Source organism: Nomascus leucogenys, chromosome 8, assembly GCF_006542625.1.
Source record: "Nomascus leucogenys isolate Asia chromosome 8, Asia_NLE_v1, whole genome shotgun sequence".
NCBI lineage: Eukaryota > Metazoa > Chordata > Mammalia > Primates > Hylobatidae > Nomascus > Nomascus leucogenys.
The window spans coordinates 113919955-113947298 of record NC_044388.1 but is presented as its reverse complement, the minus strand read 5'-3'; the positions used below and the strand labels follow the sequence as shown (position 1 = coordinate 113947298).

Here is a 27344-nt window from a genome sequence, read left to right as displayed (position 1 = left end):
GATAGTTGCACAACAATGTATTTATACTTAACGTACTTAAATTTTCTGTTACACATATTTTACCACAGTAAAAAAATTAGCAAGTATTTAAAAATCTACATGTTTCTTTGAACTGTTTCTTTACATCCCTTGTCCATTTTTCAATTTGGCTGTTGGACTTTTAATAATTTAGGATAGCTATATAGCTACATATATATATACATATTACCCAAATTAGCTTTTTGTCTGTCATGTATGTTGCAGATCTATTTCCCCAGTCTGTTGACTTTGAGGCATTTTTCTCGCCTATAAAGTGTTAATTTTTATGGAGTCGAATGCATCAGTCTTCTATTCAAAGACTTATTTATGGGTTTGGTGTTTCAGTTTAGGATGGTAAAGAAGTTGTAGATATGGATAAAGGAGATGGTTGTACAACACATTATACTGGACGCCACTCAACTGTACATTTAAACATGGTTAAAATGGTAAGTTTTATGTTGTATATATTTTACCACCAAAAAAGGGCCAGGCTTAGATGTTTATATGTTAGGGGTTTGGAGTACCTCTAACATTTATTCCCCTCCAGGGCTCTAATTTATAAAACACCCACACAAGAAAGTAGATACTGACTTCCCAAATCTCCTTACAAGTCCCACAGCAGGGGCTGTCTGGGAAAGCAGAGGTGGAAAAAGTCACACAAACTTGAGATCAATGCGAGACCTGCCATCTGCCACCCTGGAATCAGATGGAGGAAGGCATGCTGCAGGCTGAGCTGGAGGGATGAGCTGGGCTGGCAGAACAGTCCTCCCACGACCCTAGACCTGAAGTGCTCCCACATGCTCTCAGGCATGTATCAAACCAAAAAAGCAGCTAGGAGGGTAACACAGCTACCTGTATACAGGGAGCTATGAAATATCCGAGCTGCGCAAGTGATGCACAAGGAGACAGAAGCAGTCTGACCTTTACACAGTGACCTGGCTCAAATTATTTCAGGCTCTCATTAACCAGGCGAGCTCCGCTTTCTGAGGTAGGTAAACTTGAGGGCCTAAAGTGGGAGTTGGGGAAAATGGAAAAGAAAGCTTTATTTCTTCTGTTATAAATAAAAAGTAAAACATAGATGCCGTTTCTCAGGGCCCAAACGTTAGGGGAAAAAATGTTTTTCATCTCAGTCATGTGATGTGGACTTTAGCAGAGCAGGACACACATGGTCATTTATCCTTTCCCTCTGCATGTTGTGTGCTTTTTCAGTTTGTAATGCACCTGGATCCACTTGCCTCATCACACTAGCTGCAAACAAGGCCACTGAATGTCACAACAGCTGGCCAGCATGTCTGTGAAGGGCAGAAACTGGGGCAGCCAAACAGCTGGCAGAGGCCAGCTAGTAAGTACCCAATCCCACTCCATAGAGGACTCCACACTTAAAACATAAGCAAGTGTCAGGCTGCCTCACTAGTTATCCCTCCAAATAAAATAATAAAAGTAACCCCTCCGGGGAACATGTGTGTGTGTACACACAAAAGTACATGCACATCTACATGCAAAGGGGAAAGGCTGGGAAGGAACCAAATCCACCTCTGAACACCAGTTACTTGTGGGGAAGGGGCAGGTGAAGCCAACTGTCAGCATTGCTCACCTTTGCGACTGATGAGCTTGCATCAATTTTGGCAATTTCTCATAAAAAGGCCATTTTCACTCCTTGGGTGATCACCGAGGTCCTGCAAAACTGAGCCACCAAAAACTACCTGCACCACTTCCCATGAGGCCAAATAATGGCTTCCCTCAAAGCTCAGACCTCCCAACCACCTCCCAGTCCTCTCCCATGCAGGGGGCTACTGGCCTCCTGGGGGACAGGGGTCCAGCCCAAACCCAACCCACAGATGGTTGGTGAAACCAGCCCGTATCCAAGGGCCTTTCCCCCACCTGGGCCGTGTGCCCACTGCATAGATAGGCCTGTGCTTGCTCCCCTAGGACACAGACTCCCTTTTCTTCCATTGGAATGAGGGATGGGGAGATTTGATGGTGTCCTGTACAGGCTGGATGTTAATCTGCTGTGGTGCTCTTGGAGAAGCTTGCCTGAGTTCAGCACTTTCTCAGCACGTGGTGTTTGCTGCCCCTTCAAGCTGCAGGAGTCCCAGAAGGTAAGTGCTACTGCAACCCCCATTTACTGGTGAACAGAGGTCAGGTGATCTGCAGCCGGCCAAGCAGCTGCTAAGTGGCCAACAGGCTGGATCTGCATCTCACTAGCGGAAGCCCTGCCTAGATGCTGGGGCTGCGCCGAGACTCCTCCCCTCCCCCTCCTCCTCCTCTTCCCTCCACAGCTCTCCCTGCTTCTATCCACAGCTGTGCTCCAGGTGGGGAACACCTATGGATGCACCAGGGTGCAACTACTCAGAGTCCAGTGTGCAGAAGGGCCCCTGCTCTATGCTGTTTCCATATCCAAGCCCAAGTTTGTCTAGAGCTTCAGCAAATCCAAGCCTCCCTGAATTCCCTGCAAGACCAAACTGAGCCCTACAACCCCCACCACTCTGGTTAGCTGCCAGTCCCAGCTCCTGTTCCCTCCTGGGCCACTGTCTGTACAGTTCTGAAGTCCTGCAAGAATGTTGAGATCCTAAGCCAACTCTCACCCAAAGAGGTAAACAACCAGGGGCCTCCAGGTTAGAGAACATACCCAGACAGGTTCTGCTGCCTGTAGGTTTGATGTCCTTCCCCTACAACATGCCATGCTTGCCAGGCTGGAAGAGGGGCTCCAGAAACTTGGGAAACCTGGGCCTGTAGCTGGCATATGGAAAAGAGGCCTGGAAAAACACCACTCCTGTCCATGAAGCCCCCACATGGAACCAGGTAATTGGGAAATACATGGGCACCTAAGCCTGACCCCCACTCAGACCCAGGTGGGAACTGCAGCAGTGACTTGTCCCCTCTGCCACTCTGGCTGTACCACTACAGGAGGGAGGAACATCTAGCTCCACACGTGAGTGGAGACACTAGGTGTGGGCAGGTTCCAGCGGTTGCTGTAGCTGAACCTTCCCAACCAGGTCCATGCAAGGCCATCTCAGATGGGTGTGCACCTGGGTTGGGCAAGGACACCCCTCAGACAGTGAGCGCCACTGAGGAGGGCTGTCACAGAGGCCCCTTTTCCTGCTCCTAGAACAGGTTGGGGGAGTATGGGGGACCTCTTCCTCCTCCCAGCAGCTTCCAGGAGCCACTTCTTTCGAGATGAGACACTCTCCTGCCTGCCTGTTCCCATTTGGCTGCAATAGACCATTGCCAACATTTAGAGAACAAAAAGGGGCCTCACCTATTTTCCCTGACACGTTGGAGGCAGGTGGGCATGCCCAGGGGACCTGGGGTAGATCCTGTACATCTGCCCATCCCCAGGCTATGCTGGCTTCATCTTATCTGTGGGGTGTGGGGGGGTGGGAATTACCAAGAGACCATCACACAGGCCATGGACAAGTTCTACAAGAGCCCGGGAGAAGAGCACTGTCCGTGCACGCTGCCCAGCACCCAGCTCACACACACATCTCTCATTTGCTTTCCCAAAGCAGATTTTTGCCGTCCAGGCTCCCCAAGCAGCCTGGGGAGGAGACTCTGCCAGGCTGAAGGGCCTGTCCCCAAACGTGCCACCCTCACCAGGCTCATCCTGACTATCTTGGATTATTTTTGCCCTGAAGTTTTGGAGTGGCAGACAGGGAGACAACAGACAGTACACATTAGCCACCTTTCCAGAGAGCATCAGTCCTCCAGACTGGGGCAGGTCAGACCTCCACTCAGGCGTTTTTCTCACTGGTTGCCAGTTGGGGGAAACAGCATTTGTGAGCACCGGCCTGTCTCCCCAGGTCCTGTTCAGAAACCCCATCTGTGCCTTTGGAGAGACTGCCCTGAGCACACAGGCCCAGCAACCACCATCTACAGCCCCCAGGACCTAATCCCCTTCTACATAGGGTTCAGTGCATGTGAGCAGACACTGGGCTTGATTCCTGCCTAGTCCCTGCCAGATATCCCATGCCCACCTCATTAAGAGAATGAAGCCACACAAACACACCCAGGCCGTCATGGTGATGGAGTGGCTGGGGTCCCACTTGCCCACCCTTCATTGCTGCTTCAGAGCCAGCTGTCTGACCACATTCCTACCCCGAGATGGGACTTTGGGGACATTGTCCACCAGGGTCACTGACCCCTTTTAAAGTTCCAGAAACATGGCCAGCTGGTCCCCTAGAATTTGGCACATGGGATAAGCCAAGGCTTACCTTCAGGAACAGGTTTTTCCACCACATCGCTGCCCAAGGCCCAGGGCATCCCCAAGTTCGTGTGAAGCCTGCCTGCCACGTCCACAGCCCATGCCGACCCCACCTGGAGCCACTGGAATGCTTGTTCCTGGGCATGTGATAAACCCAGACAGCTTCAGCCTTGCAGGACAACTGTGCGCATCTGGCAGCAGTAGCCAGAGGGCCCATGGAAAGAAGTTGGAGGGGAAACCAGATGCTGTGAAAATACTTTATTAAGCAAAACTACATACTATAAAAATGCTTTAAAATGCAGCAGGAGGAGATGGGAAGACACAAACGAACAAGCGCGTAGTGACACATGGCTGTCAGTACACAGTAAAGAATCCACACTGCTTCCCCCCCTTTACCTAGAAAAGGAGCATTCTAGGCCACCTCCTCCTCAGCACACTCCTCATCCTCCTCCTCCTCGGCCGTGGCATCCTGATATTGCTGATATTCAGACACCAGGTCGTTCATGTTGCTCTCGGCCTCGGTGAACTCCATCTCATCCATGCCCTCGCCCGTGTACCAGTGGAGAAAGGCCTTGCGCCTGAACATTGCTGTGAACTGCTCTGAGACACGCTTGAAGAGTTCCTGGATGGCCGTATTATTCCCAATGAAGGTGGCTGACATTTTTAGCCCCCGGGGTGGGATGTCACAGACGGCTGTTTTTACATTGTTAGGGAGCCAGTCAGCAAAGTAGCTGCTGTTCTTGTCTTGAATGTTGAACATTTGTTCATCCACCTCCCTCATGGGCATGCGACCCCTGAAAATGGCAGCCGCCGTTAGGTAGCGGCCATGGCGAGGGTCGCAAGCGGCCATCATATTCTTAGCATCAAACATCTGCTGGGTAAGCTCAGCCACAGTCAAGGCCCGGTACTGCTGGCTGCCCCGGCTGGTCAGTGGGGCAAAGCCAGGCATGAAGAAATGCAGCCGGGGAAACGGGACCATGTTCACGGCCAGCTTCCGCAGGTCAGCATTCAGCTGGCCGGGGAAGCGCAGGCACGTGGTGACCCCACTCATGGTAGCAGACACCAGGTGGTTCAGGTCACCATAGGTGGGTGTGGGCAGTTTTAGGGTCCTGGAACATATGTCATATAGCGCTTCGTTATCTATGCAGAAGGTCTCGTCCGCATTTTCTATGAGCTGGTGGACTGAGAGGGTGGCGTTGTAGGGCTCCACCACGGTGTCTGACACCTTGGGCGAGGGCAGGATGCTGAATGTGTTTATGATCCTGTCTGGGTACTCCTCCCGGATCTTACTGAGCAGAAGGGTACCCATCCCAGACCCAGTCCCCCCACCCAGGGAGTGGGTCAGCTGGAAACCCTGCAGGCAGTCACAGCTCTCAGCCTCCTTTCTGACAACGTCCATCACTGACTCCATCAGCTCCGCGCCTTCTGTGTAGTGTCCCTTGGCCCAGTTGTTTCCGGCCCCACACTGACCTGTAAGACAGTACAGCCAGTCACTCGATGGCCAGGTGTAGGGTCATCAGTGGTCACCATAATGCAGAAAGCGCCAGTGTCACGTGTGAGGTGAAGGCACCATTCGCCCTGCAGGTGGAGCAAATGAAACACCCTCCCCTGAGTTACAGCACAGCAGCTTCCCCTGTTAGGAATTAAGTCAGGAGTCAAACCTGAGACGGGCTAACAGACCTCGCTGCAGGCGGCTCCTGCCCGTTTTCAGGGAAGGCAGTAGCCACGGCCCCAGCTCAGCTCCCTGCTCCGAGTTCACATCAGTAGCTCCTCACCTTGAGGAGACACCCGGGCCTTCCTCCCAAAGCCCATTTAGCAGAAGCAGATGGAGCGACTCGACTCGGAGGATAGGAGGGTGTTCAGGGGCCCTGGCTCCACAGTGCCCACAGCGATGACCTTGGGGCACTCGTGGATTTTCAGCTGCCCTGACCCCAGTCCTCCCCCGCAGCTCACCGAAGATGAAGTTGTCCGGCCTGAAGATCTGCCCGAAGGGCCCTGAGCGCACAGAGTCCATGGTGCCCGGCTCCAGATCCACGAGCACAGCGCGGGGCACGTACCTGCCACCTGAGGGGCGGGAGGGCATTAGCAGGGGAGGGCCTCGTTCCCAGGAGGGCGGTGGGGGAAGGACGGGGCCTCACCGCTGGCCTCGTTGTAGTACACGTTGATGCGCTCCAGCTGCAGGTGGCTGTCCCCGTGGTAGGTGCCAGCGGAGTCGACGGCATGTTCATCGGAGATCACCTCCCAGAACTGCCAGAGACGGGAGGGGCCAGACAGGCCAGGGCTGAGTCACGGAGGCGCCCCAGCCGCTCTCCCACCCCACCCTCATCCGCACCCCCATCCCTAGGCCGCCGTGTCCCTGGGGTCCACCCCGGCCGCCTCGCCAGCCGCCCAGTTCCACCGTCGCCGGCAGGGAGCCCAGAGGCCGCAATGCAGGGGCGCCGCCCCGCCACTGCCAACATCTTCCCTGGCCACCCCGCAGGCCCGGGCCGGGCCCTCAGAGCCCCAGCTGCCAACCTTGGCACCGATCTGGTTCCCGCACTGCCCGGCCTGCGTGAGCACAATCTCCCTCATGGCCAAGGTGGGATTAGGGCGGCAGGAGAATCACGAGAAGGAAGGAGCAGACGCGCAGCGACCCAGCCCGCCCTCCGCCAACGCTTAAATAGCCCCGCGCCCACCTCCCTCAGCCTCGGATCTGGCTCCCAGAATAAGCAACAGCTTTGCTTTCACACAGGTGCACCCACCTGTGAATCCCTTGGCGTTGAACGGCTGTTGGAGAGCTCAGGTGTCCTTGCTGTGGTCCTTTCCACGTTGGGGAAAGCTGCTCAGCTGGAGAACTTCCTCCCGCGTCTTTAGTGAGACTAGATCCCCAGCTGAGCTGAAACTGAATTTTCCTCCCATGTGGGAGGGGAAGACTCGTTTCCATATTCACAGAGTGCCTTTGCACCTGTCCTAGATTGATGACATATTTTCATAATGGATGCGTCCTTTCATCTATTAGGAGATCTGTGGTTAGGAAAGGCCTTCCACATGTTAACTCAGCAGGACTTAATTATAAGTTTTACGTTGGAGCAGTTCTAACCCGCAGTAAGCTATGGGTGTTAGAGATAGGCTCTGATTTAGCTACAGTCTTCTTTAGAGTAGGATTAGCCCTTTCACCTTTCCCGAGGACTGCAGTCTCCAGCAGAGTGAAGGTGATATTGGATTCTTAAAGCTGAGGATAGGTGATGGGTTACGTCTGCTGTGGAAGATGGGCCATTGTCACTTTGCAGGCTTTTAGATTACCCAGACTGAGGAGTTATTTCTTCTAATAAACATTTTTCAGATGGGGTGGGGAATGCCTCAATCTAACCAGTGACGGTATCAGTAAGCATTAGCAAATATTTGAATCTCCTGCAGAAAGGCATCGGGGTAAATTAGACTTGCCAGTTCTCACCTGGATAGGTTCCTCAATTTTGGACAGGTTTAACTGGAGAAGGAGAAAATTGCTGGCTGTTTGGGTCATGTCAGGCACAGAGCTCACAGTGCTGAGTCACCTGTTTTAGTGTTTTGAAAAGATTTACCCCTATAAACAAATGAGACATTAACAGAAACAAAGAATCCCTTCTAGGGTGAAAAGAATCATGAAAGTGCTGAATTATATCCCTATGATTGGTATTTGGCATTAGTAACTTATTACCATCATTCAGCCAGCCAGAGGGGCCCTGGACTGAAATGCAATCCCTGGCCCATTTTTGTTCTTCTTCAGAGTGTTCTGGCCCAGTTCTACGCATGCTGACAAGCACGCCCATAAGCTTCATTGTCCCTTTCAGTGCAGGACCCTTGGCTGCAGCATCTACAAGGCCATTTCCTTTTACACAGTCAGTCTCTCTTTTGATGTCCTCTGCAATTAATTATAGTCACTTTTTGGCAGCAAAGCAGCATTCTAACAAGCTCAAAATCTGAATGATGTATGGAAAAGCCCTTGGGTGTCAGGAGTCCCTACCCATGCCAAATTGCAGCATAAGCATGAAGCACTAAAAAATCATACTTGGAATCAGTGTAAATGTTAACTTTTAAATCCTTTCCCAACTGCAGGGGCCTAATAAGTTCAATTAACTCAGCTTTTTGAGCTGAGGTCGAGGCCAGCAAGGCTTATGCCTTGATTCTCTTGTGCTGACTAATAATAGCATATCTAGCCCTCCTGTTTTCCTGATGCATAAAACAACTCGCATCTGTTAACCACTCTTCCTTAGGATGGTCAAGGGGCTCATCTCTCCTAAGGCTGGCCTGCTAGAATACATTTGTTTCATAACCTGTGACATGCTTTGGCTGTGTCCCCAGTCAAATCTTATCTTGAATTGTAGCTCCCCTAATTCCCATATATAGTGGGAGGGACCCAGTGGGAGGTAATCGAGTCAGGGGATGGGTCTTTCCCATGCTGTTCTCGTGACAGTGAATAAGCCTCATGAGATCTGATGGTTTATTTATTTATTTTTGAGACAGAGTCTTGCTCTGTTCTCAGGCTGGAGTGTGTTATCATGATCTTGGCTCACTGCAACCTCTGACTCCTGGGTTCAAGCGATTCTCCTGTCTCAGCCTCCTGAGTAGCTGGGATTACAGGCGCCCACCACCATGCCTGTCTAATTTTTGTGCTTTTAGTATAGATGGGGTTTCACCATGTTGGCCAGGCTGGCCTCGATCTCCTCACCTCAGGTCATCCACTGCCTTGGCATCCCACGGTGCTGGGGTTACAGCGGATGGTTTTATAAAGGGGAGTTCCCTACACAAGCTCTCTTGCCTGCTGCCATGTAAGAGATGTGACTTTGCTCCTCATTTGCCTTCTGCCATGAGCGTGAGGCCTCCCCGACCATGTGCAACTGTGAGTCAATTAAATACTCAAGTTATTACTTCTAATAGTTTTTTGATGGATATATTAGGCCATTCTCACATTGCTGTAAAAATAATTGGTGACTGGTTAATTTATAAAGGAAATAGGTTTAATTGGCTCATGGATCTACAGGCTGCACAGAAAGCATAGCACTGGCTTCTGCTTCTGGTGAAGCCTCTGACAACTGACAATCAAGGTGAAAAATAAATTCGGTGCTTGCACATCACATGGTAAGTGCGAGGGCGGGGGGAAGGGCTGCACACTTGTAGATAACCAGCTCTCATGAAAACTTACTGCTGTGTGAATGGCACCAAGGGAGATGATGCCAAACTGTTCATGGAAATCCTGCCCTCATGACTCAATCACCTCCCCACTAGGCCCACTTCCCACATTGAGGATTACATTTCAATATAAGATCCTGGTGGGAACACACACCTAAACTGTATCATTTTGCCCCTGGCCATTCCAAATCTCATATCCTTCTCATATTTCAAAATACAATCATGACATTCCAACAGTCCCCAAAGTCTTGACTCATTTCAGCCTTAACTCAAAAGTCAAAAGTCTCATCTAAGACAAAGCTGGTTTATTCCTCCTATAAGCCTGTAAAATAAAAAACAAATTAAGTTCTTCCAAGATACAAATGGGGCATAGGCAATGGGTAAATACTCCTATTCTAAAAGGAAAAAATCAGTTAAAAAAAGAAGAGGCCACAGGACCCATACAAGTCTGAAGCCCAGAAGGGGAGTTCTTGAATTTTAAGGCCCTGAAATAATTATTTTTGACTCTATGTCCCATTTCCAGGGCACACCAATGCCTTGAGATGTTTAGACCTTGTGGCTTTGCATGATTCAGCCCCCACAGCTGCTCTCATGGGCTGGTATTGTGTGCCTCTGGCTGGTTTTGTATGCTTCTGGCTTTTCCAGGTGCAAAGTGCAAGCTGTAGCTAGATCTACCATTCTGAGGTCTGGAGGACAGTGATCCTCTCCTCACAGATCTACTAGGCCATGCCCCAGTGGGGAACCCACATGGGGACTGTAACCCTACATTTCTTCTCTGCATTGTTTTAGTAGAGGTTCTCCATGAGGGCTCCCTGCAACATGCTTCTGCCTGCACACCCTGGCTTTTTTATACATTCTTTGAAGTAAAGGTGGAGGTTCCCAAGTCTCAACTCTTGCATTTTGTACACTCACAGGCATAACACCATGTGAAAGCTACCAAGGCTTATGGCTTGCACCCTCTGAAGCAGTGACTGGAGTTGTAACTGGGCCAATTTGTGCTACACCTGGAGCTGGAACAGTGGCCAGGATGCAGGGAGCCATGTTCTAAGGCTACCCAAGGCAGCAGCTCCTGGGCCTGCTCCCAGAAACTATTCTCTTCTTTTAGGCCTCAGGGCCTGTGATGGGGGCTGCCTTTTAGATTTCTAAAATGCCTTCAATTCCTCTTTCCCATCGTCTTGGCTATCAACACTTGCTTTTTTTTTTTAAGTTATACAAATATCTCTAACAAGTGATTGCTCCACAGCCTGCTCGAGTTCCTCTCTTGTAAAAGCTTTTTATTTTTCTGCCACATGACTAGGCTGCAAAGTTTTTAAGCTTTTATGCTATGCTTCCCTTGCAAGTAAATATAAATTACAACTTACTTTTTTTTGCTCCAACATGTGAGCATAGGTTGTTAGAAGCAGCCAGCCCACATCTTGAATGCTTTGGTGCTTAGACATTTTTCCAACAGAAACCCTAAATCATCACTTTCAAATTCAAACTTTTATATATCCCTAGGGCATGACAGAAATTCAGCCAACCACTTTGCTAAGACAACATGAATGACCTTTGCTTTGGTCCTAATAAGTTTCTAATTTTCATCTGAGACCTCCTCAGCTCAGCCTTCACTGTCCAGATCACTATCAGCATTTTGGTCACAGCCATTCAAAGTTAAGAAAATCTCAACCTTCCCTCATTTTTCTGTCTTCTTCTGAGTCCTACAAACTCTTCCAACCTCTGCCTGTTTACCCAGTTACAAAGCTGATTCCACATTTTCAGGTATTCTTATAACAATTTTCCACTCCTTTGTGCCAATTTTCTGTATTAAGCTTTTTTCCCATCACTATAAATACCTGAGACTGGGTAATTTATTTTTTAAAAAGCAGGTTTAAGTGGCTTATGATTCTACAGGCTGTAGAGAAGACACAGCACTGGCATGCACTTCTGGGAAGGCCTCTGGAAGTTTACAGTCATGGCGAAAGTTGAAGCAGAATCTTGCACATCATAGGGCAAAAAGCAGGAGCAAAAAACAGAGGGGTGAGTTGTTACACACTTTTAAATAACCAGGTCTTATGGGAACTCACTCACTATCATGAAGATGGTACTAAATGGGATGGTGCTAAGCCATTTATGAGTAATCCACCCCAATGGTTAAATCACCTTTCACCTGGCCCACCTCCAACATTGAGAATTACATTTAAATATGAGATTTGGGAGGGGACACACATTCAAACCCTATCAGAGGGGTCTTTATGTTTTTCCAAATATAAGATTATATCACTGGCAAAAACGATAATTTGACTTCTTTTCCAATTGGGATGCCTTTTATTGCTTTCTCTTGTGATTGCTCCAGATAGGACTTTCAGAATTATGTTGAATAACAGTGGTAAAATTGGATATTCTTGTCATCTTCCAGATTTTAGAGGAAAGGCTTTTAGTTTTTCCCCACTTAGTATGATACTAGCTGTGGGCCTTTCATATATGACTTTTATTACGTTGAGATATGTTCATTCCATACTCAGTTTTCAAAGGGCTTATTATTAAAGAATATTAAATTTTATCAAGTACTGTTTTAGCATAATGGAAATGATTATATGGATTTTGTCCTTCATTCTTTTTTTTTTTTTTTTTTTTGATATGAAGTCTTCCTCTGTCACCCAGGCTGGAGTGCAATGGCATGATCTCAGCTCACTGCAACCTCTGCCTCCAGGGTTCAAGCAATTCTCCTGCCTCAGCCTTCCAAGTAGCTGGGATTACAGGGGCCCACCACTGCACCTGGCTAATTTTTGTATTTTTAGTAGAGATGGAGTTTTGCCGTGTTGACCAGGCTGGTTTTGAACTCCTGAACTCAGGTGATCCCCCTGCTTTGGCCTCCCAAAGTGCTGGGATTACAGGCGTGAGCCACTGTGCCCGGCCCCTTCATTCTGTTTATATGATATATCACATTGATTGATTTGCATGTTGAACCATCCTTGTATCCCTGGGATAAATTCCACTTGGTCATTATGAATTACCTATTTATGTATTGTTTAATTGAGTTTGCTAGGTTTTTTGCAAATTTTTGCATCAATAGTCTCAAATATGGGCCCATAGTTTGCTTTTTAAATGTGTCTTTGTCTTGTTTTGATATCAGTGTAATACTAGCCTCAAAGAATGAGTTTGGAAATGTTCTTTCGTTCTCTGTTTTTCAGTCTGGCCCTACAGACATTTTTTCATTATGGCTTTAATTTTGTTACTTGTTATTGGTCTGTTCAGGTTTTGGATTTTCTCCTAGTTCACTCTTGGTAAGTTGTGTGTGTCTAAGAATTAATTTCCTCTAGGTTTTCTAATTTGTTGGCATACAATTACTTAGCCACTAATGATCCTTTGATTTTCTGAAACGTTACTTGTAATGTCTCCTTTTTCACCTCTGATTTTATTAATTTGTATCTTCTCTGTTTTTTAGCTAGCCTATCTAAATATTTGTCAATTGTTTTACTCTTCAAAAAATCAACTTTTTGTTTCATTGATCTTTTGCATTGTTTTCTTCATTTCATGTCTACTCTAATTTTTATTTCTTTTCTTCTAATTTTGAGTTTGGTTTGGCCTTTTTATTCTAGTGAATTAAGATGTATTGTTAGGTTATTTATTTGCAGCTTTTCTGATTTTGATATAGGCACTTACAGTTATAAATTTTCCTTTTATAATAGTACCTCTTTTACTATTACTATATTCCACAGGTTTTGCTATGCTATGTTTCTATTATCATTTGCTTCAAGAAATTTTTCCATTTTCTTTTTAGCATTTTTATTGACCTACTGATCATTCAAGAGCATATTGTTTAATGTCCAAGTGTTTGTATAGTTTCTGAAATTCATTTTTTAATGGATTTCTAGTTTGTTCCATTGTGGTCAGAGAAAATGCTTGATATTACTTCAAATTATTTTAATGTTTTTAGACTTGTTACTTAACATATGGTCTATCCTTGAAAATAACCCAAGTGCAGAGAAGAAGAATGCATATTCTGCACTGTTGGATGAAATTTTCTGTAAGTATCTATTAGGTTCATTTGTTATACAGTGCAGATTAAGACTGATGTTTCTTTGTTGATTTTCTGTCTGGAAGGTCTATCCAGTGACTACAGTGGGGTGTTGGTGTCCAGCCATTACTGTATTGATGTCTCTTTCTTTAGCTCTTATAGTATTTGCTTCATTTATCTAGGTGCTTTAGTGTTGGGTGCATATATATTTCCCATTATATTCTCTTGAAGAATTGATCTCTTTATTACTATATAATGACCTTCTTAATATCTTCCTACAGTCTTTTGTTGAAATCTATTTTTGTCTGGTATAAGTAAAGCTATTTCTGCTCCTTTTGGGTTTCTATTGGCATGGAATAACTTTTTCCATCATTTTATTTTCAGTCTAAATGTATCTTTATAGGTAAAGTATTTTTTTGTAGGTCACAGATTATTGTCTTGCTTCTCTATCCATTCATCCACTATTTGTCTTTTGATTGGAGTATTTAGTTCATGTACATTCAATGTTATTATTGATAAGCACTTACTCCTGCCATTTTGTTACTTGTTTTCTGATTGATTTTCGTCCTCTCATCGTTCTTTTCTTTCTTCCTGTCTTCCTTTTAGTGAAGGTGATTTGTCTTTTAATATTATCTAATTTATTGCTTTTTACTTTTTGTACATCTGTGGTACGCTTTTTGATTCAAAATTACCATGAGGCTTGAATATAATATCTTATAACACATCATTTTAGACTGTGGACAATTTAACATTGATTGCATAAACAAAGAAACAAGCAAAGCAACTAATAAAAACTCTACACTTTAACCCCATTGCCATTCTTTTAAACTTTTTGTTGTTTCTCTTCCTTCCCTATTTTACTGTCTATGTCTTCGAAATATATTGTAGTTATTTTTTATTGGTTTATTGTTTACTCTTTCTATTTGAGATTTTTGCACACCATAATTATCATGGTATCATATTCTGTGTTTTTCCATGTGCTATTACTAGTGAGTTTTGTACCTTCAGATGACTTCTTATTGCTCACTCACTTTTTTTCTTTCAGGCTAAGAACTCCCTTTAGCATTTCTTGTAGGACAGGTCTGGTGTTAATGAAATACCTCAGTTTTTGTTTGTTGGAAAAAGTTCTTATTTCTCTGTCAAGTTTAAAGGACTTTTTGCCAGATACATTATTCTAAAGTAAAAGTCTTTTTTTCTTCAGCTTTTTTAATATGTAATGCCACTCTCTCAGCCTGTAAATTTTCCCCTGAAAAGTCTACTGTCAGATGTATTGGAGTTCCACTGAATGTTATTTGTGTCTCTTCTCTCACTGCTTTTAGAATCATTTCTTTATCCTTAACCTTTGGGAGTTCAGTTAAGTGCCTTGAGGTGGTCTTCTTTGGGTTAAATCTGCTTGATGTTTTGTAACTTTCTTGTACTTGAATGTTGATATCAAATGTTGGGGAATTTTTAAATATTATTTAATATTATTTCTTTAAATAAATGTTTAATTTTTTTTTGACGGAGTCTCGCCCTGTAGCCCAGGCTGGAGTGAAATGGCATGATCTCGGCTCACTGCAAGCTCCCCCTCCTGGGTTCACGCCATTCTCCTGCCTCAGCCTCCCAAGGAGCTGTGACTACAGGAACCCACCCCACACTCAGCTAATTTCTTTTTGTATTTTTAGTAGAGACAGGGTTTCACTGTGTTAGCCAGGATGGTCTTGATCTCCTGACCTTGTGATCCACCCGCCTTGGCCTCCGAAAGTGCTGGGATTACAGGCGTGAGCCACTGCACCGGGCCAACAAATGTTTAACTCATCTCTTTTTCTACCACCTCTTTAAGGCCAATAACTCTTAGATTCCTATTTTGAGGCTATTCTTTAGATTCTGTAGGCATGCTTTATTTTTTATTCTTTTTTGTCTCCTCTGACTTTGTCTTTTCAAATAGTCTGACTTCAAGTTCACTAAATCTGTCTTCTCCTTGATCAATTTTTTTAAGTAACTCTGACGTATTCTTCAGTATGATAATTGCATTTTAACTTCAGAATTTCTGCTTTATTATTTTTATTTCAGTCTCACTGTTAAATTTGTCTGATAGAATTTTGAATTCCTTCTCTGTGTTATATTGAATTTCTTTGAATTACCTCAACCAGCTATTTTGGATTTCCTGTATGAAAGGTCACATATCTCTATTTTTCCAGGATTTGCCCCTGGTGCCTTATTTAGCTTGTTTGTTGAGGTCATGTTCTCCTGGATGGCCTTGATACTTGTAGATGTTCATCTATATCTGGGCATTGAAGAGTTCAGTCTTTATTGTAGTCTTCACAGTCTGGGCTTGTTTGTGCCCATTATTTTTGGGAACACTTTCCAGGTGTTCAAAGAGACTTAGGTCCCAAGCCCAATAACACAGGAGCAGACACGTAGAGGTACTGCTTTTGTGGCCTTGGATTAACATCAAGAAAAATTATCTTGATTTATCAGTAGAGATTCTTGTTCTCTTCCCTTTTTTTTCTCTGAAACCAGCAGTCTCTCCTTCTGTGCTGAGGCATGTGGAGCAGGAGTTGGGGTAACATAAGCACCCCTGAGGCTACCACCACTGAGACTGTGCTGGTTCACACTTGAAGTAGGCACAGAGCTTGGTCTCACCCAAGGCCCACTGTAACCACAACTTGGCTACCATATAAGTTTATTCAAAGCCCTAGCCCTAGCCCTAACCCTAACCCTAACCCCCAAACCCTAACCCTAGCCCTAGCCTTAGCCCTAACCTTACCCTAACCCTAACCCCTAACCCTAACCCTAACCCTAACCCCAACCCCTAACCCCAACCTTAACCCTTAACCATGACCCCTAACCACTGACCCCAACTCCCAACCCTAACCCTTAATCCTAACCCTTAACCCCTAACCCTAACCCTAAAATCCTAACCCCAACCCCAACACTAACCCCTAACCCTCACCCTAACCCCCACCTTCACCCTAACACTAACCATCTAACCCTTCTCCATAACCTAAACCTAACCATTACCCCAATGCTAAATCAAACTCTAAGCAAACCCTAACACACTAGGCACACAAGAACAGAGGTGTGCATATTCATTCTGTCATACTTATGTTTGCAATTCCTCACACACACACACATCAACACACTCACTTATGCATACCCCTACACATACTGAAATGTCATCTGATTTGTGACCCAAAGAACTCTCAACTAAGAAATAAATGAAAAGTTGCTTACACTGACTAATACTGAAGGAAGTGCCAATTAAAAGAATATTAAAATATCTTTGCCTGCACGTGTGCAGGCTGGGCGTGGCGGCTCCTGCCTATAATCGCAGCACTTTGGGAGGCAGAAGTGAGTGGATCACTTGAGGCCAGAAGCTTGAGACCAGCCTGGTCAACATGGGGAAACCCTTATCTCCACTAAAAATAAAAAAATAATAAAATAAAAGTTGGGCATGTTGGCACATGCCTGTGTTCCCAGCTACTTGGAAGGCTGAGGCCCAAAAATCATTTGAACCCAGGAGTCAGAGGTTGCTATAAGCCAAGACTGTGCCACTGCACTCCACCCTGGGCAACAGAGCGAGAACCTGTCTCAAGAAAAGGACTGATATTCACTGTTGGCAAAGGCTACAGGCGCTCTCTTGCTAACCCTAAACCCTGACTTTGACCCAGACCTCATCATACTCTTCCCTGCAATTCACTGTTGGCAAAGGCTACAGGCGCTCTCTTGCTAGCCCTAAACCCGGACTTTCACCCAGACCTCATCATACTCTTCCCTGCAATTCCTCAGGTATTTTTTCTTTCTGCTAATTTTTTTCCCCTAAACTTCTAACACTTAATACACTGAATAGTAAACCAACCCATACCCAATCCCATCCCCAATTTAATACTAAACCACACTAGGACTTGACATCACAAGAACAGAAAGGTACAGATCAATGTCTAGTATAATTATTCAATTAATATTGCTCAAGAGGCGGGGTGCAGTGGCTCATACCTGAAATCCCAGCACTTTGGGAGGCCAAGGTGGACAGATCACCTGAGGTCAGGAGTTTGAGACCAGCCTGGCCAACATGGTGAAACCCTGTCTCTACTAAAAATACAAAAATTAGCCAGGCGAGGTGGCGGGAGCCTGTAATCCTAGCTACTCAGGTGGCTGAGAATCGCTTGAACCTGGGAGCCAGAGGTTGCAGTGAGCAGAGATCACGCCATTGCACTCCAGCCTGGGCAACAAGAGTGAGACTCTGTCTCAAAAATAATTGAAAAATAATAAAAATAATGCTCAAGAAAATAACTGTAATTTCATACTAGCACGTATTTTGAGGATTACACAACATGATCACTACATCCTTTTCTCAGAAAATCAAGCTGGTTTGGCATACTAAAGCCATCACTCCAAATAAACATCAAATAAACAGAATAAAGAAGAAACCCACATACTAATTTCAATACATGCAGGAAGCACTTTAAACAAAGTCAACACCATTTCATCATAGAAACACCCAACAAACCAGGGATAGGAATTTTCTAAACACCACAATAGGACTTCAGCACCATCTCCATTGTCAGGACCCAGTGCTTTACTCCTAAGATCAGGACCAAGGCGCCAATGCTCATTTTCATCACCGTATTCAACACTGTATGGGAAGGTCCATCCACAACAAATAGGAGAGAAAAAGAAGTACAGAGCACTTATATGTGTTAGGAAGCAGTAAAAACGGCTACTCACAGATCACAGGAGCTATCTTATGTATAGAAATATCATGACAAACCCCCAAAATATTATTAAAACTAGTAAACTACAACACAAAATTACAACACAAAATGTCAATGCACAGTAATCTGCTGTATTTCCAGACACTAGCAACAAACAACATGAGACTGTAATTATGAAAACCATTCCAGGCTGGGGGTGGTGGCTCACACCTGTAATACCAGCACCTTGAGATGCTCAGGTAGGAAGATCTTTTGAACCCAGGAGTTTCAGGCCAGTCTGGCCAACACAGGAAAACACTCTCTCTACAAATAACTTAAAAATTAGCTAGGTGTGACGGTGCATGTCTGTAGTCCTAGTTACTCGGGAGATGGAGGAGGGAGGATTGCTTGAGCCCAGAGGGTTTAGGCTGCAATAAGACATGTTCACACCACTACACTCCAACCTGGCCAAAAGAGCAAAACCATGCCTTAAAAAAGAAAGAAAAAGAAATTACATTTTTAAAAATCAACAGGCTGGACATGGTAGCTGACACCTGTAATCCCAATGCTTTGGGAGGCCAAGAGAGGAGTATCACTTGAGAACAGGAGTTTGAGGCCAACTTGGGCAGGACAGCAAGACCCTACCTGTATAAAAAATCAAAAAAATTAGCCAGATGTGGTGGTGCATACCTGTAGTCTCAGCTACTTGGAGGCTGAGGCAGGAGGATCACTTGAGCCCCAGAGATAGAGGTTGCAGGAGCCATGATCGTGCCACAGCACTCCAGCCTGGGAGACAGAGTGAGACCCTGTCTCAAAAAAATAAAAATAAAGCAATTGCTCACAGAAATATGGGTTTATTTCTGAACTCAAAATTCAGTTCCATTGATCTATTCAATTGATTGTACCAGAATCATGTTGATTTTATTACTGTTGCTTTGTAGTAAGATTTGAAATTTGCAACTGTGAGCCTCTGAGTTGTTGTTGTTCTTTTTTTTTTTTTTTGACACTATTTTGGCTATTCTCCATCCCTTGAAATTTCATATAAATGACAAGATCAGCCTGTTGATTTCTGCCAAAAGGACGTTGGGACTGTAACAGGAATCACCAAGAATCTGTAGATGGTTTTGTGTAGTACTGCCACCTTAAGAATTATTAAGTCTTCTAGTTTATGAATATGAGGTGTCTTTAAATTTATGTAAACTTTCTTGAATTTACTTCAGCAATGTTTTCAAATTTTCCATGTACAAGTTATTTTGTTGTTTTTTTGTTTTTTCCAGAAACGGAGTCTCACTCTGTCACCCAGGGTGGAGTGCAGTGGCGAGATCTCAGCTCACTGCAACCTCTGCCTCCTGGGTTCAAGCAAGTCTCCTGCCTCAGCCTCCCAAGTAGCTAGGATTACATGCGCATGGCACCATGGCCGGCTAATGTTTTGTATTTTTAGTACAGAAGGGGTTTCACTGTGTTAGCCAGGATGGTATCGATCTCCTGATCACGTGGATCCACCCGCCTTGGCCTCCCAAAGTGCTGGGATTACAGGCGGGAGCCACCATGCCCAGCCTCATGTACAAGTCTTGTAACTTGGTTAAATTTATTCCAAAGAATATTATTACTGTTGATGGTTTTTTGAGAGAGTCTCACACTGTCACCCAGGCTGGAATGCAGTGCCACAATCCTAGCTCTTCAGCATCAATCTCCTGGGCTCAAAAGATCCTCTCACCTCAGCCTCTAGAGTAACTGGAACTACATATGTGTGCAAGCACAACCAGTTAACTTTTTAATATTTCTGTAGGGACGGTGTCTGGCTATGGTGCCCAGCTTTCATTCTAAAATTTTTAAAAATTCTACAAGTTTAGCCATCAATCAGGCATAATTACTGTGATGGTTAATTTTAGGTGTCAACCTTACTAGATTAAAGGATACACAGAGAGCTGTTAAAGCACTAAGTGTGGGTATGTCTGTGAAGGTGTTTTCAGAAGAGGTATCATACTGGTATAACATATCACGGCATATCGTAACACTGATATGACACCCACAAGACTGCTGTGACACCCGTAAGACTGATGTGAAGCCCGCAAGATTCATGACTCTCCTAAGACTCATATGACACCCATAATACTGATACGACACCTGTAAAGCTGATATAACACTCGTAAGACTGATGGGACACCTGCAATACTGATATGACACACACAATACAGATATGACACCCGAAATATTGATATGACACCCACAATACTGCTATCACACCCCTAAGGCTCATGTGACACCCTCAATACTGATATTTCAGCCGCAATACAGATACAGCATCCAGATTCTCACCGGGGTGCTTGGTACACAGCTTCCACTGACCTGAATTTGGATTGGGTTTGGCCTCTATAGTGAAGCTTGATGTCGTCTCTGCTTTACTGCCATGGTATTACTGTGGTTGTTTATAATTTACTTTACAGTAATTTCATACTTCTAGGAATCTTGCAATAGCAGTGTAAAGTGTAACTTATCCCTTCTCTTAGATTCCTTGGCCGTTACAGCAACTCCACACAAAACACTCCAGTGTATTTTACCAAAGCAAAGACAGCCTCCCAGCTAACCACCACATAACCCCCAAATCAGGAAATACAAGTTCTCTACCTGACAATCCAATCCACAGACCCATTTCACTTCACTGCCTGCCCCAACTGGGAGAAAGGGTCTCTTTCCATTTGGGTTGGGTTTTCCTTTTCCTGGAATGTTCCTGAGCTGTCCCTCAGTTTCACAACCTTGGCAGATAACTCCAAGCTGGGTCTGCCCCGTGTTTCCTCCTGAGCAGATGTAGACCCTGCGTTCCCAGCAGAAACACCTCAGCCCAATGCTTGCTCTCCTCAGTGCAACCCACCAGAAAGAGCACAATCCACCTGCCCACAACTGGAGATCTCAACTTTATAATGGCAAAACTCTCATTTTCAAACCGAAGGTTCATCATGTCACTCTCTGATTTAACTTTTACAATGTGTTCCCACTGGCCTTAGAACAAGGACCACAGGACTGGCCATGACCTCCAGACACCGTGTGCTCCTGCATGCTGCCCTTTCCAAGGCATTCAACCCCAATGGCCTGCAGTCTCGTATGCTCTCTCTTACGGGGACACAGTAGCTGCCCTTTCCAAGACATTCAACCCCAATGTCCTGCAGCCTCGTATGCTCTGTCTTACGGGGACACAGCAGCTGCCCTTTCCAAGGCATTCAATCCCAATGGCCTGCAGTCTCGTATGCTCTCTCTTAAGCGGACACAGCAGCCTCCTGGGTGTCTCGAGTATTTAATGCATGTTCCCTCAAGCCATTCACCCAATGTCCACCCTTAGCAAATTGTCTAAGACATTGTCCAGCAAAATCCTTAAAGTCACAGCAGTTGTGGTATCTAACGGTAGTAAAGTTAATAATGTGGTTTTTCTAAAAACAAAACAATTATTTCTTAGCTAATCTGCAAGAATCACCTGCAATTTGTAGATCAAGGAAATAATAGTCTAATGGAACCACAGTCCATGTATGGGATAATTAGGAAAGAAAAACGAAATCTCAGTGTTGAACAAAAGGCAAATGGCATGACTAATTACTGAAATTTAATAAGAACACACTGGGCCGGGCATGGTGACTCACGCTTCTAATCCCAGCACTTTGTGGGGGTCTGCGGCCAGCCTGGGCAACATGGCAAAACCTCATCTCTACAAAAAAAATTAAAAATTAGCTGAGCACGATTGTATACACCTGTAGTCCCAGCTACTCGGGAGGCTGAAGTGGGAGGATGGCTTGAGCCCAGGATGATGCAGTGAGCCGAGAAGGTGCCACAGCACTCCAGCCTGGGCAATCGGGCCAGACCTTAGAAACACTCTCCTCCTGACTCTTCAGGGAGCCAGACAGAGAATTCTGTCTCTTCTGCTGCCTCCTTTGTGTTTGAATATAAAACACAAAAATAAAAGCTTTGTGAAATAAATTTAACCAAGCCAAACAAAACACCTAAATAAAAGCTTTGTCCGGGAAACTTGCTCATTCTCATGTCAATTTCTATTACTGGAGAGCCAAGAAACTCTGGTCAGTAACAAATACCACTGACAGCTGGTTCCTGCAAAAGGTGTTGCGTTAAGCAGGAATTATTTCAAAATAATTAAAGCTTGTCATTGGGTCTACGAAATTGTTTAATATAACAATTCCCTCAATTGAAAACAAGACAAACTCAGAAGCATATTTTTAAAATATTATTGATGGAAACAAATAGCAGAAATACACAGGATTAAGAATTCTGTTGAAAACTAGAAAGAGATAAATTAGAAGTCAAATAAGAGAAACTTATTGGCCAGGCACGGTGGCTCATGACTGTAATCACAGTACTTTGGGAGGCCGAGGCGGGCGGATCAGCTGAGGTCAGGAGTTTGAGAACGGCATGGCCAACATGGCAAAACCCAGTCTCTACTAAAAATACAATAATCAGCTGGGCATGGTGGCGCAGACCTGTAATCCCAGCTACTCAAGAGGCTGAGGACAAATTGCTTGAACACAGGAGGCGGAGGCTGCAGTCAGCCGAGATCTCCACTGCACCACTGCACTCCAGCATGGGAGACAGAGCAAAACCCCGTCTCAAAAAATGAAAAATTAAAAAAAGGAGAAACTTATTGAATCAAACTGGAAACCAAGAGAAAATGGGTGATTTCCTAGTAAAAATACACATTAACAAAATGGACTGTAAAATAAGGAAAATTTAAATACACCGATTAGCATAGAAAAGCTTGGAGTGACCCTTAGAGATCCCCATTAAAAAAGGATCCCAGGGGCAGGGCGTGGTGGGTCATGCCTGTAATCCCAACACTTTTGAAGGCCGAGGTGGGCAGATCACTTGAGGTAAGGAGTTTGAGACCAGCCTTGCCAACATGGCGAAACCCCAACTCTACTAAAAAAAAAAAAAAACAGGCCGGGCGCGGTGGCTCACGCCTGTAATCCCAGCACTTTGGGAGGCCGAGGTGGGTGGATCACAAGGTCAGGAGATCGAGACTATCCTGGCTAACACAGTGAAACCCCGTCTCTACTAAAAATAAAAAAATAAAAAAAAATTAGCTGGGCGAGGTGGCGGGCGCCTTTAGTCCCAGCTACTCAGGAGGCTGAGGCAGGAGAATGGCGTGAACCCCGGCGGGCGGAGCCTGCAGTGAGCCGAGATCGCGCCATTGCACTCCAGCCTGGACGACAGCAAGACTCTGTCCCAAAAAAAAAAAAAATTACCCAGGCATCATGGAACACACTTGTTGTCCCAGCTACTTCGGAGGCTGAGGCAGGAGAATCGCTTGAGTCCAGGAAGGGGAGGTTGCAGTGAGCGGATATCGCGCCACTACACCCTAGCCTGGGCAACAGAGTGAGACTGCATCTCAAAAAAAAAAAAGAAAAAGAAAAAAGAAAATACCGCAGGGCCAGGCACAGTAGCTCACACCTGTAATCCCCAGCACTTTGGGGAGGCCGAGGCAGGGGGATCACCTGAGGTCAGGAGTTCGAGACAAGCCTGACCAATATGGTGAAACCCCATCTCTACTAAAAATACAAAATTAGCCGCATGCCTGTAATCCCAGCTACTTGGGAGGCTGAGGCAAGAGAATCGTTTGTACCCAGGAGTCAGAGGTTGCAGTGAGCCGAGATCTCACCATTGCACTCCAACCTGGGAAAAAAGAGTGAAAATCTATCTCAAAAAAAAAAAAGTGGGGGAGACCTTAGGCTGGGTGCAGTGGCTCATGCCTGTAATCCCAGCACTTTGGGAGGCTGATGTGTAAGGATCACTTGAGCCCAGGAGTTCAAGACAAACCTGAGCGACGTAAAGATCCTGCTTAAATTAGCAGTGCATGGTGGCTGGTGCCTATAGTCCAAGCTACTTGGGAGGCTGAGGCAGGAGGATTGCTGGAGCCCAGGAGGTTGAGGCTGCAGTGAGCCACGATCACACCACTGCACTCCAGCCTGGGTGATAGAGCAGGCTTTCTTAAAAAAAAAATCAATCAATAAAAATGTAAAGGCTGGATGCAGTGGCTCACGCCTATAATCCCAATAATTTGGGAGGCAGAGGCCGGTGGATCACTTGAGATCAGGAGTTAGAGATCAGCCGGACCAACATGGTGAAACCCCACCTCTACTAAAAATACAAAATTAGCCAGGCATTCTGGTGCACACCTGTATTCCCAGCTACTCAGGAGGCTGAGGTAGGAGAACTGCTTGAACCCAGTGTTGTACCCAGGCGAGTTAAAAAAACGCCACACTTTGAGACGAATTAAGAGTCCTTTATTAAGCTGGCAGCCAAAGAGACGGCTAATGCTCAAAATTCTCTTGGCCACGAGGAAGGGGCTCGATTAACTTTTATACCTAGGTCTAGGAAGGAGAGGGGGACTCAAATGTAATAATTCTACAGAAGTAAAAACATGCAAGAATCAAAAGAATCAAAATGGTTACAGAGTGATAAACAACTTAAAAGACAAATGGTTACAAGAAGAGCAAGGGTACCAGGAGCAAGCTTCTAAATCTTTCATTATAATTAGATGTAGGGTCTATGCCGCACAGGAAATCAAGGTTGTATGTTGTTATCTCTTGGAGAAAATTCCTGGGAACTTCGTACATTGTTGGTGTTGGTAACTTATCAGTTAACTGGGCTCCTTTGAAACGCTGAGGATCCGTTTACCCAGGACAACTCCTCACAAAAGGGGGTTGAGTGAGGATCCCTAGTGTCTTGTAAATTAAGGGGTCAGTTGGAGTTTGTCGGCTTTCCTAGCTAGACAGAGTCTTATTTACAAGAGAAGCAAGGCTAGGTAATTTAAAGAGACAAACAGGACAAAATTCAAAGTAACAAGTTGAAGTAAAAACAAGGTTAGGCATTTCACCAGGAGGCAGAGGTTGCAGTGAGCCAAGATCGGGACATTGGACTTCAGCCTGGGCAACAGGAGCTAAACTCCATCTCAAAAAAACAAACAAAAAAACACTTTTTTAATTGAAAAAAAAAAAAAAAAAGCAGCCAGGCGTGATGGCTCAGGACTACCTGCAATCCCAGCACTTTGGGAGGCCAAGGCGGGTGGATCACTTGAGGTCAGGAGTTAGAGACCAGCCTGGCCAACATGGTGAAACCCCATCTCTATTAAAAATACAAAATTAGCCCAGCGTGGTGATGCAGGCCTGTAATCCCAGAGACTCAGGAGGCTGATGCAGGAGAAGTGCTTGAACCCGGGAGGCGGAGGTTGCAGTGAGCTGAGATCGCGCCACTGCAGTCCAGCCTAGGCAACAAAGTGAGACTCCATGTCAAAAAAAAGAGGCTGGGCTCAGTGGCTCACACGTGTAATCCCAACACTTTGGGAGGCCAAGGCGGGTGGATCACGTGGTCAGAAGTTCAAGACCAGCCTGGCCAAGATGGTGAAACCCCATCTCTACTAAAAATACAAAAAAATTAGCTGGGCGTTGTGGCAGGCACCTGTAATCCCAGCCCTTGGGGAGGCTGAGACAGAGAATTGCTTCAACCTGGGAGGTGGAGGTTACAGTGAGCTGAGATCACGCCACTGCACTCCAGCCTGGGAGACAGAGCTAGACTCCATCTCAAAAAAAAAAAAAAAAAAAAAAACAAGAAAAAAAAAGATAAGAAAAGACACTGCAGGGCCATACAGGTTTACAGCTCAGTATTAAGCAACCTTAACGAAATCTGATTTTATTTAAAATGGTCAAGGCCAAGGGAAAAAAGAGTAGTGACTTTCTTCAATTAATTTTATGGTATCACGTCAAAGCTTGATATAGTTAATACATTTCAACTAACTTAGGATGAGAATGTTTATAAAACAGACGTCATTTTACGTACCATTACAAATACACTGCAAATTAAACAGACTTTCTCAACAAAAGAAAAACTGTTGTTGATGAGTTCACTTCCATTAGATGCACACAATGGTTTTTTTGGTTTTGTTTTCATTTGTTTTTGTTTTTTGAGACAAGGTCTCGCTCTGTTGCCCAGGGCTTGAGTGCAGTGGCGTGAGCATGATAATGTGCCTACTTTTCCACTTTCCTGTGTTGTTTCCACTATGTTAACAAATGAGCCTGAAAACACGGAGCACTGACCAGGCCAGGTGGCTCATGCCTGTAATCCCAGCACTTTGGGAGGCCGAGGTGGGTGGATCACCTAATGAGGTTGGGAGTTCGAGACCAGCCTGACCAACATGGAGAAACCCCGTCTCTACTAAAAATACAAAATTAGCTGGGCGTGCTGGTGCATGCCTGTAATCCCAGCTACTGGAGAGGCTGAGGCAGGAGAATCGCTTGAACCCGAGAGGCGGAGATTGCAGTGAGCCGAGATCGCGCCATTGCACTCCAACCTGAGAAACAAGAGCGAAAGTCCATCTCAAAAAAAAAACAAAACAAAAAATGAGCACTGATCCGGGGGCGCCTGTTTTCTCGACCTCAGGCTGTGGCGCCTGCCAGTCCCCAACATCCCGACCGCCTGACGGCGTCTCCGCGTTCCTCCTCCTCTCCCCTTACCAGGGTCTCTCCCCAGAAACAAACTCGCATTCGTAACCGGCATCTTGTCCTGCGCTGGGGATAACCCGCCCAAGCCGCCATGAAGGGACAATCGCACAAAGTGAAGTCCAGGAACAAACAGCCCGACGGGAAACGCGGCCGCGCTCGCTCCGCTGCACTCACAGCGGGGGCAGGAAGCCTTTTCCTCACCTTCGCCTCGGCGGCCCCAGGTGTCCTGGAGCTGCAGCAGCGTCTCCCTGTCCTCACAGCGGACGCGGCTCCAGGTGTCCCCAGGTGTCCCAAGCCCCGGCCCCTCCCGGTGGGTTCTGAGGAGAGGAAGCTCCGTCCTCACAGTGGACGCCCCAGGACGCCGCCGTGCGGTTCGGACACGGTTCGCGCGCGGCCCTCCGGGTTTGGCAGCGCCGGGAGCCCCCTCGCGGCAGCTCTGGGGAATCTCTGAAAATCAGCACCTTGATTTTTTCCAGGCCGTGATTTTGGAAATTTCAACTGAACTGGAGACCCCATCCCGTGCCTTGACCGGAACGCATGGAGATAGCAATCAAAGAAGATGGCCAGTTCACGCCTCTAATCCCAGCACTTTGGGAGGCCGAGTCGGGCGGATCACTTGAGGTCAGGAAATCGAGACCATTCTGGCCAACATGGTAAAACCCCATCTCTACTAAAAATACAAAAATTATCTGGGCGTGGTGGCACAGGCCTGTAGTCCCAGCTACTCTGGAGGCTGAGGCAGGAGAATCCCTTGAACCTGGGAGGCGGAGGTTGCAGTGAGCCGAGATCGTGCCACTGCACTCCAGCCT

General features: G+C 45.8%; 1 protein-coding gene across 13 annotated transcripts; it reads right to left on the bottom strand.

Moving 5' to 3' along the window:
• Positions 1-14: 14 nt before the first annotated feature.
• Positions 15-26757, bottom strand: LOC100600563 (tubulin beta-8 chain). Of its 13 annotated transcripts, none has more exons than XM_030818367.1 (6): positions 26737-26757; positions 7653-7781; positions 6961-7100; positions 6358-6466; positions 6173-6283; positions 4632-5689 (listed from the first exon to the last, which is right to left on the bottom strand). In XM_030818367.1, the coding sequence occupies exons 5-6, from the start codon at positions 6231-6233 to the stop codon at positions 4632-4634; spliced, it is 1119 nt and encodes a 372-aa protein (XP_030674227.1). In that variant the 5' UTR covers positions 6234-6283; positions 6358-6466; positions 6961-7100; positions 7653-7781; positions 26737-26757. The 13 variants fall into 13 exon arrangements, with proteins under 13 accessions (XP_030674222.1, XP_030674221.1, XP_004088914.1 ...); XM_030818365.1 differs by lacking the exon at positions 26737-26757 and adding an exon at positions 21781-21816; XM_030818362.1 differs by lacking the exons at positions 6961-7100; positions 7653-7781; positions 26737-26757 and adding exons at positions 15-149; positions 6734-6790 and having other exon boundaries at positions 4657-5689.
• Between the last annotated feature and the right edge of the window lie 587 nt (positions 26758-27344).

What these genes read in the sequence shown, in the direction of transcription:
- LOC100600563 (XM_030818361.1), bottom strand. Translation starts at nt 6,790, where the DNA reads ATGAGGGAGATTGTGCTCACGCAGGCCGGGCAGTGCGGGAACCAGATC. An exon ending in GGAACCAGATCGGTGCCAAG is followed by an intron (nt 6,467 to 6,733) that starts GTTGGCAGCTGG and finishes CGTCTCTGGCAG; the next exon opens with TTCTGGGAGGTGATCTCCGA. An exon ending in GAGGCCAGCGGTGAGGCCCC is followed by an intron (nt 6,277 to 6,347) that starts GTCCTTCCCCCA and finishes CTCAGGTGGCAG; the next exon opens with GTACGTGCCCCGCGCTGTGC.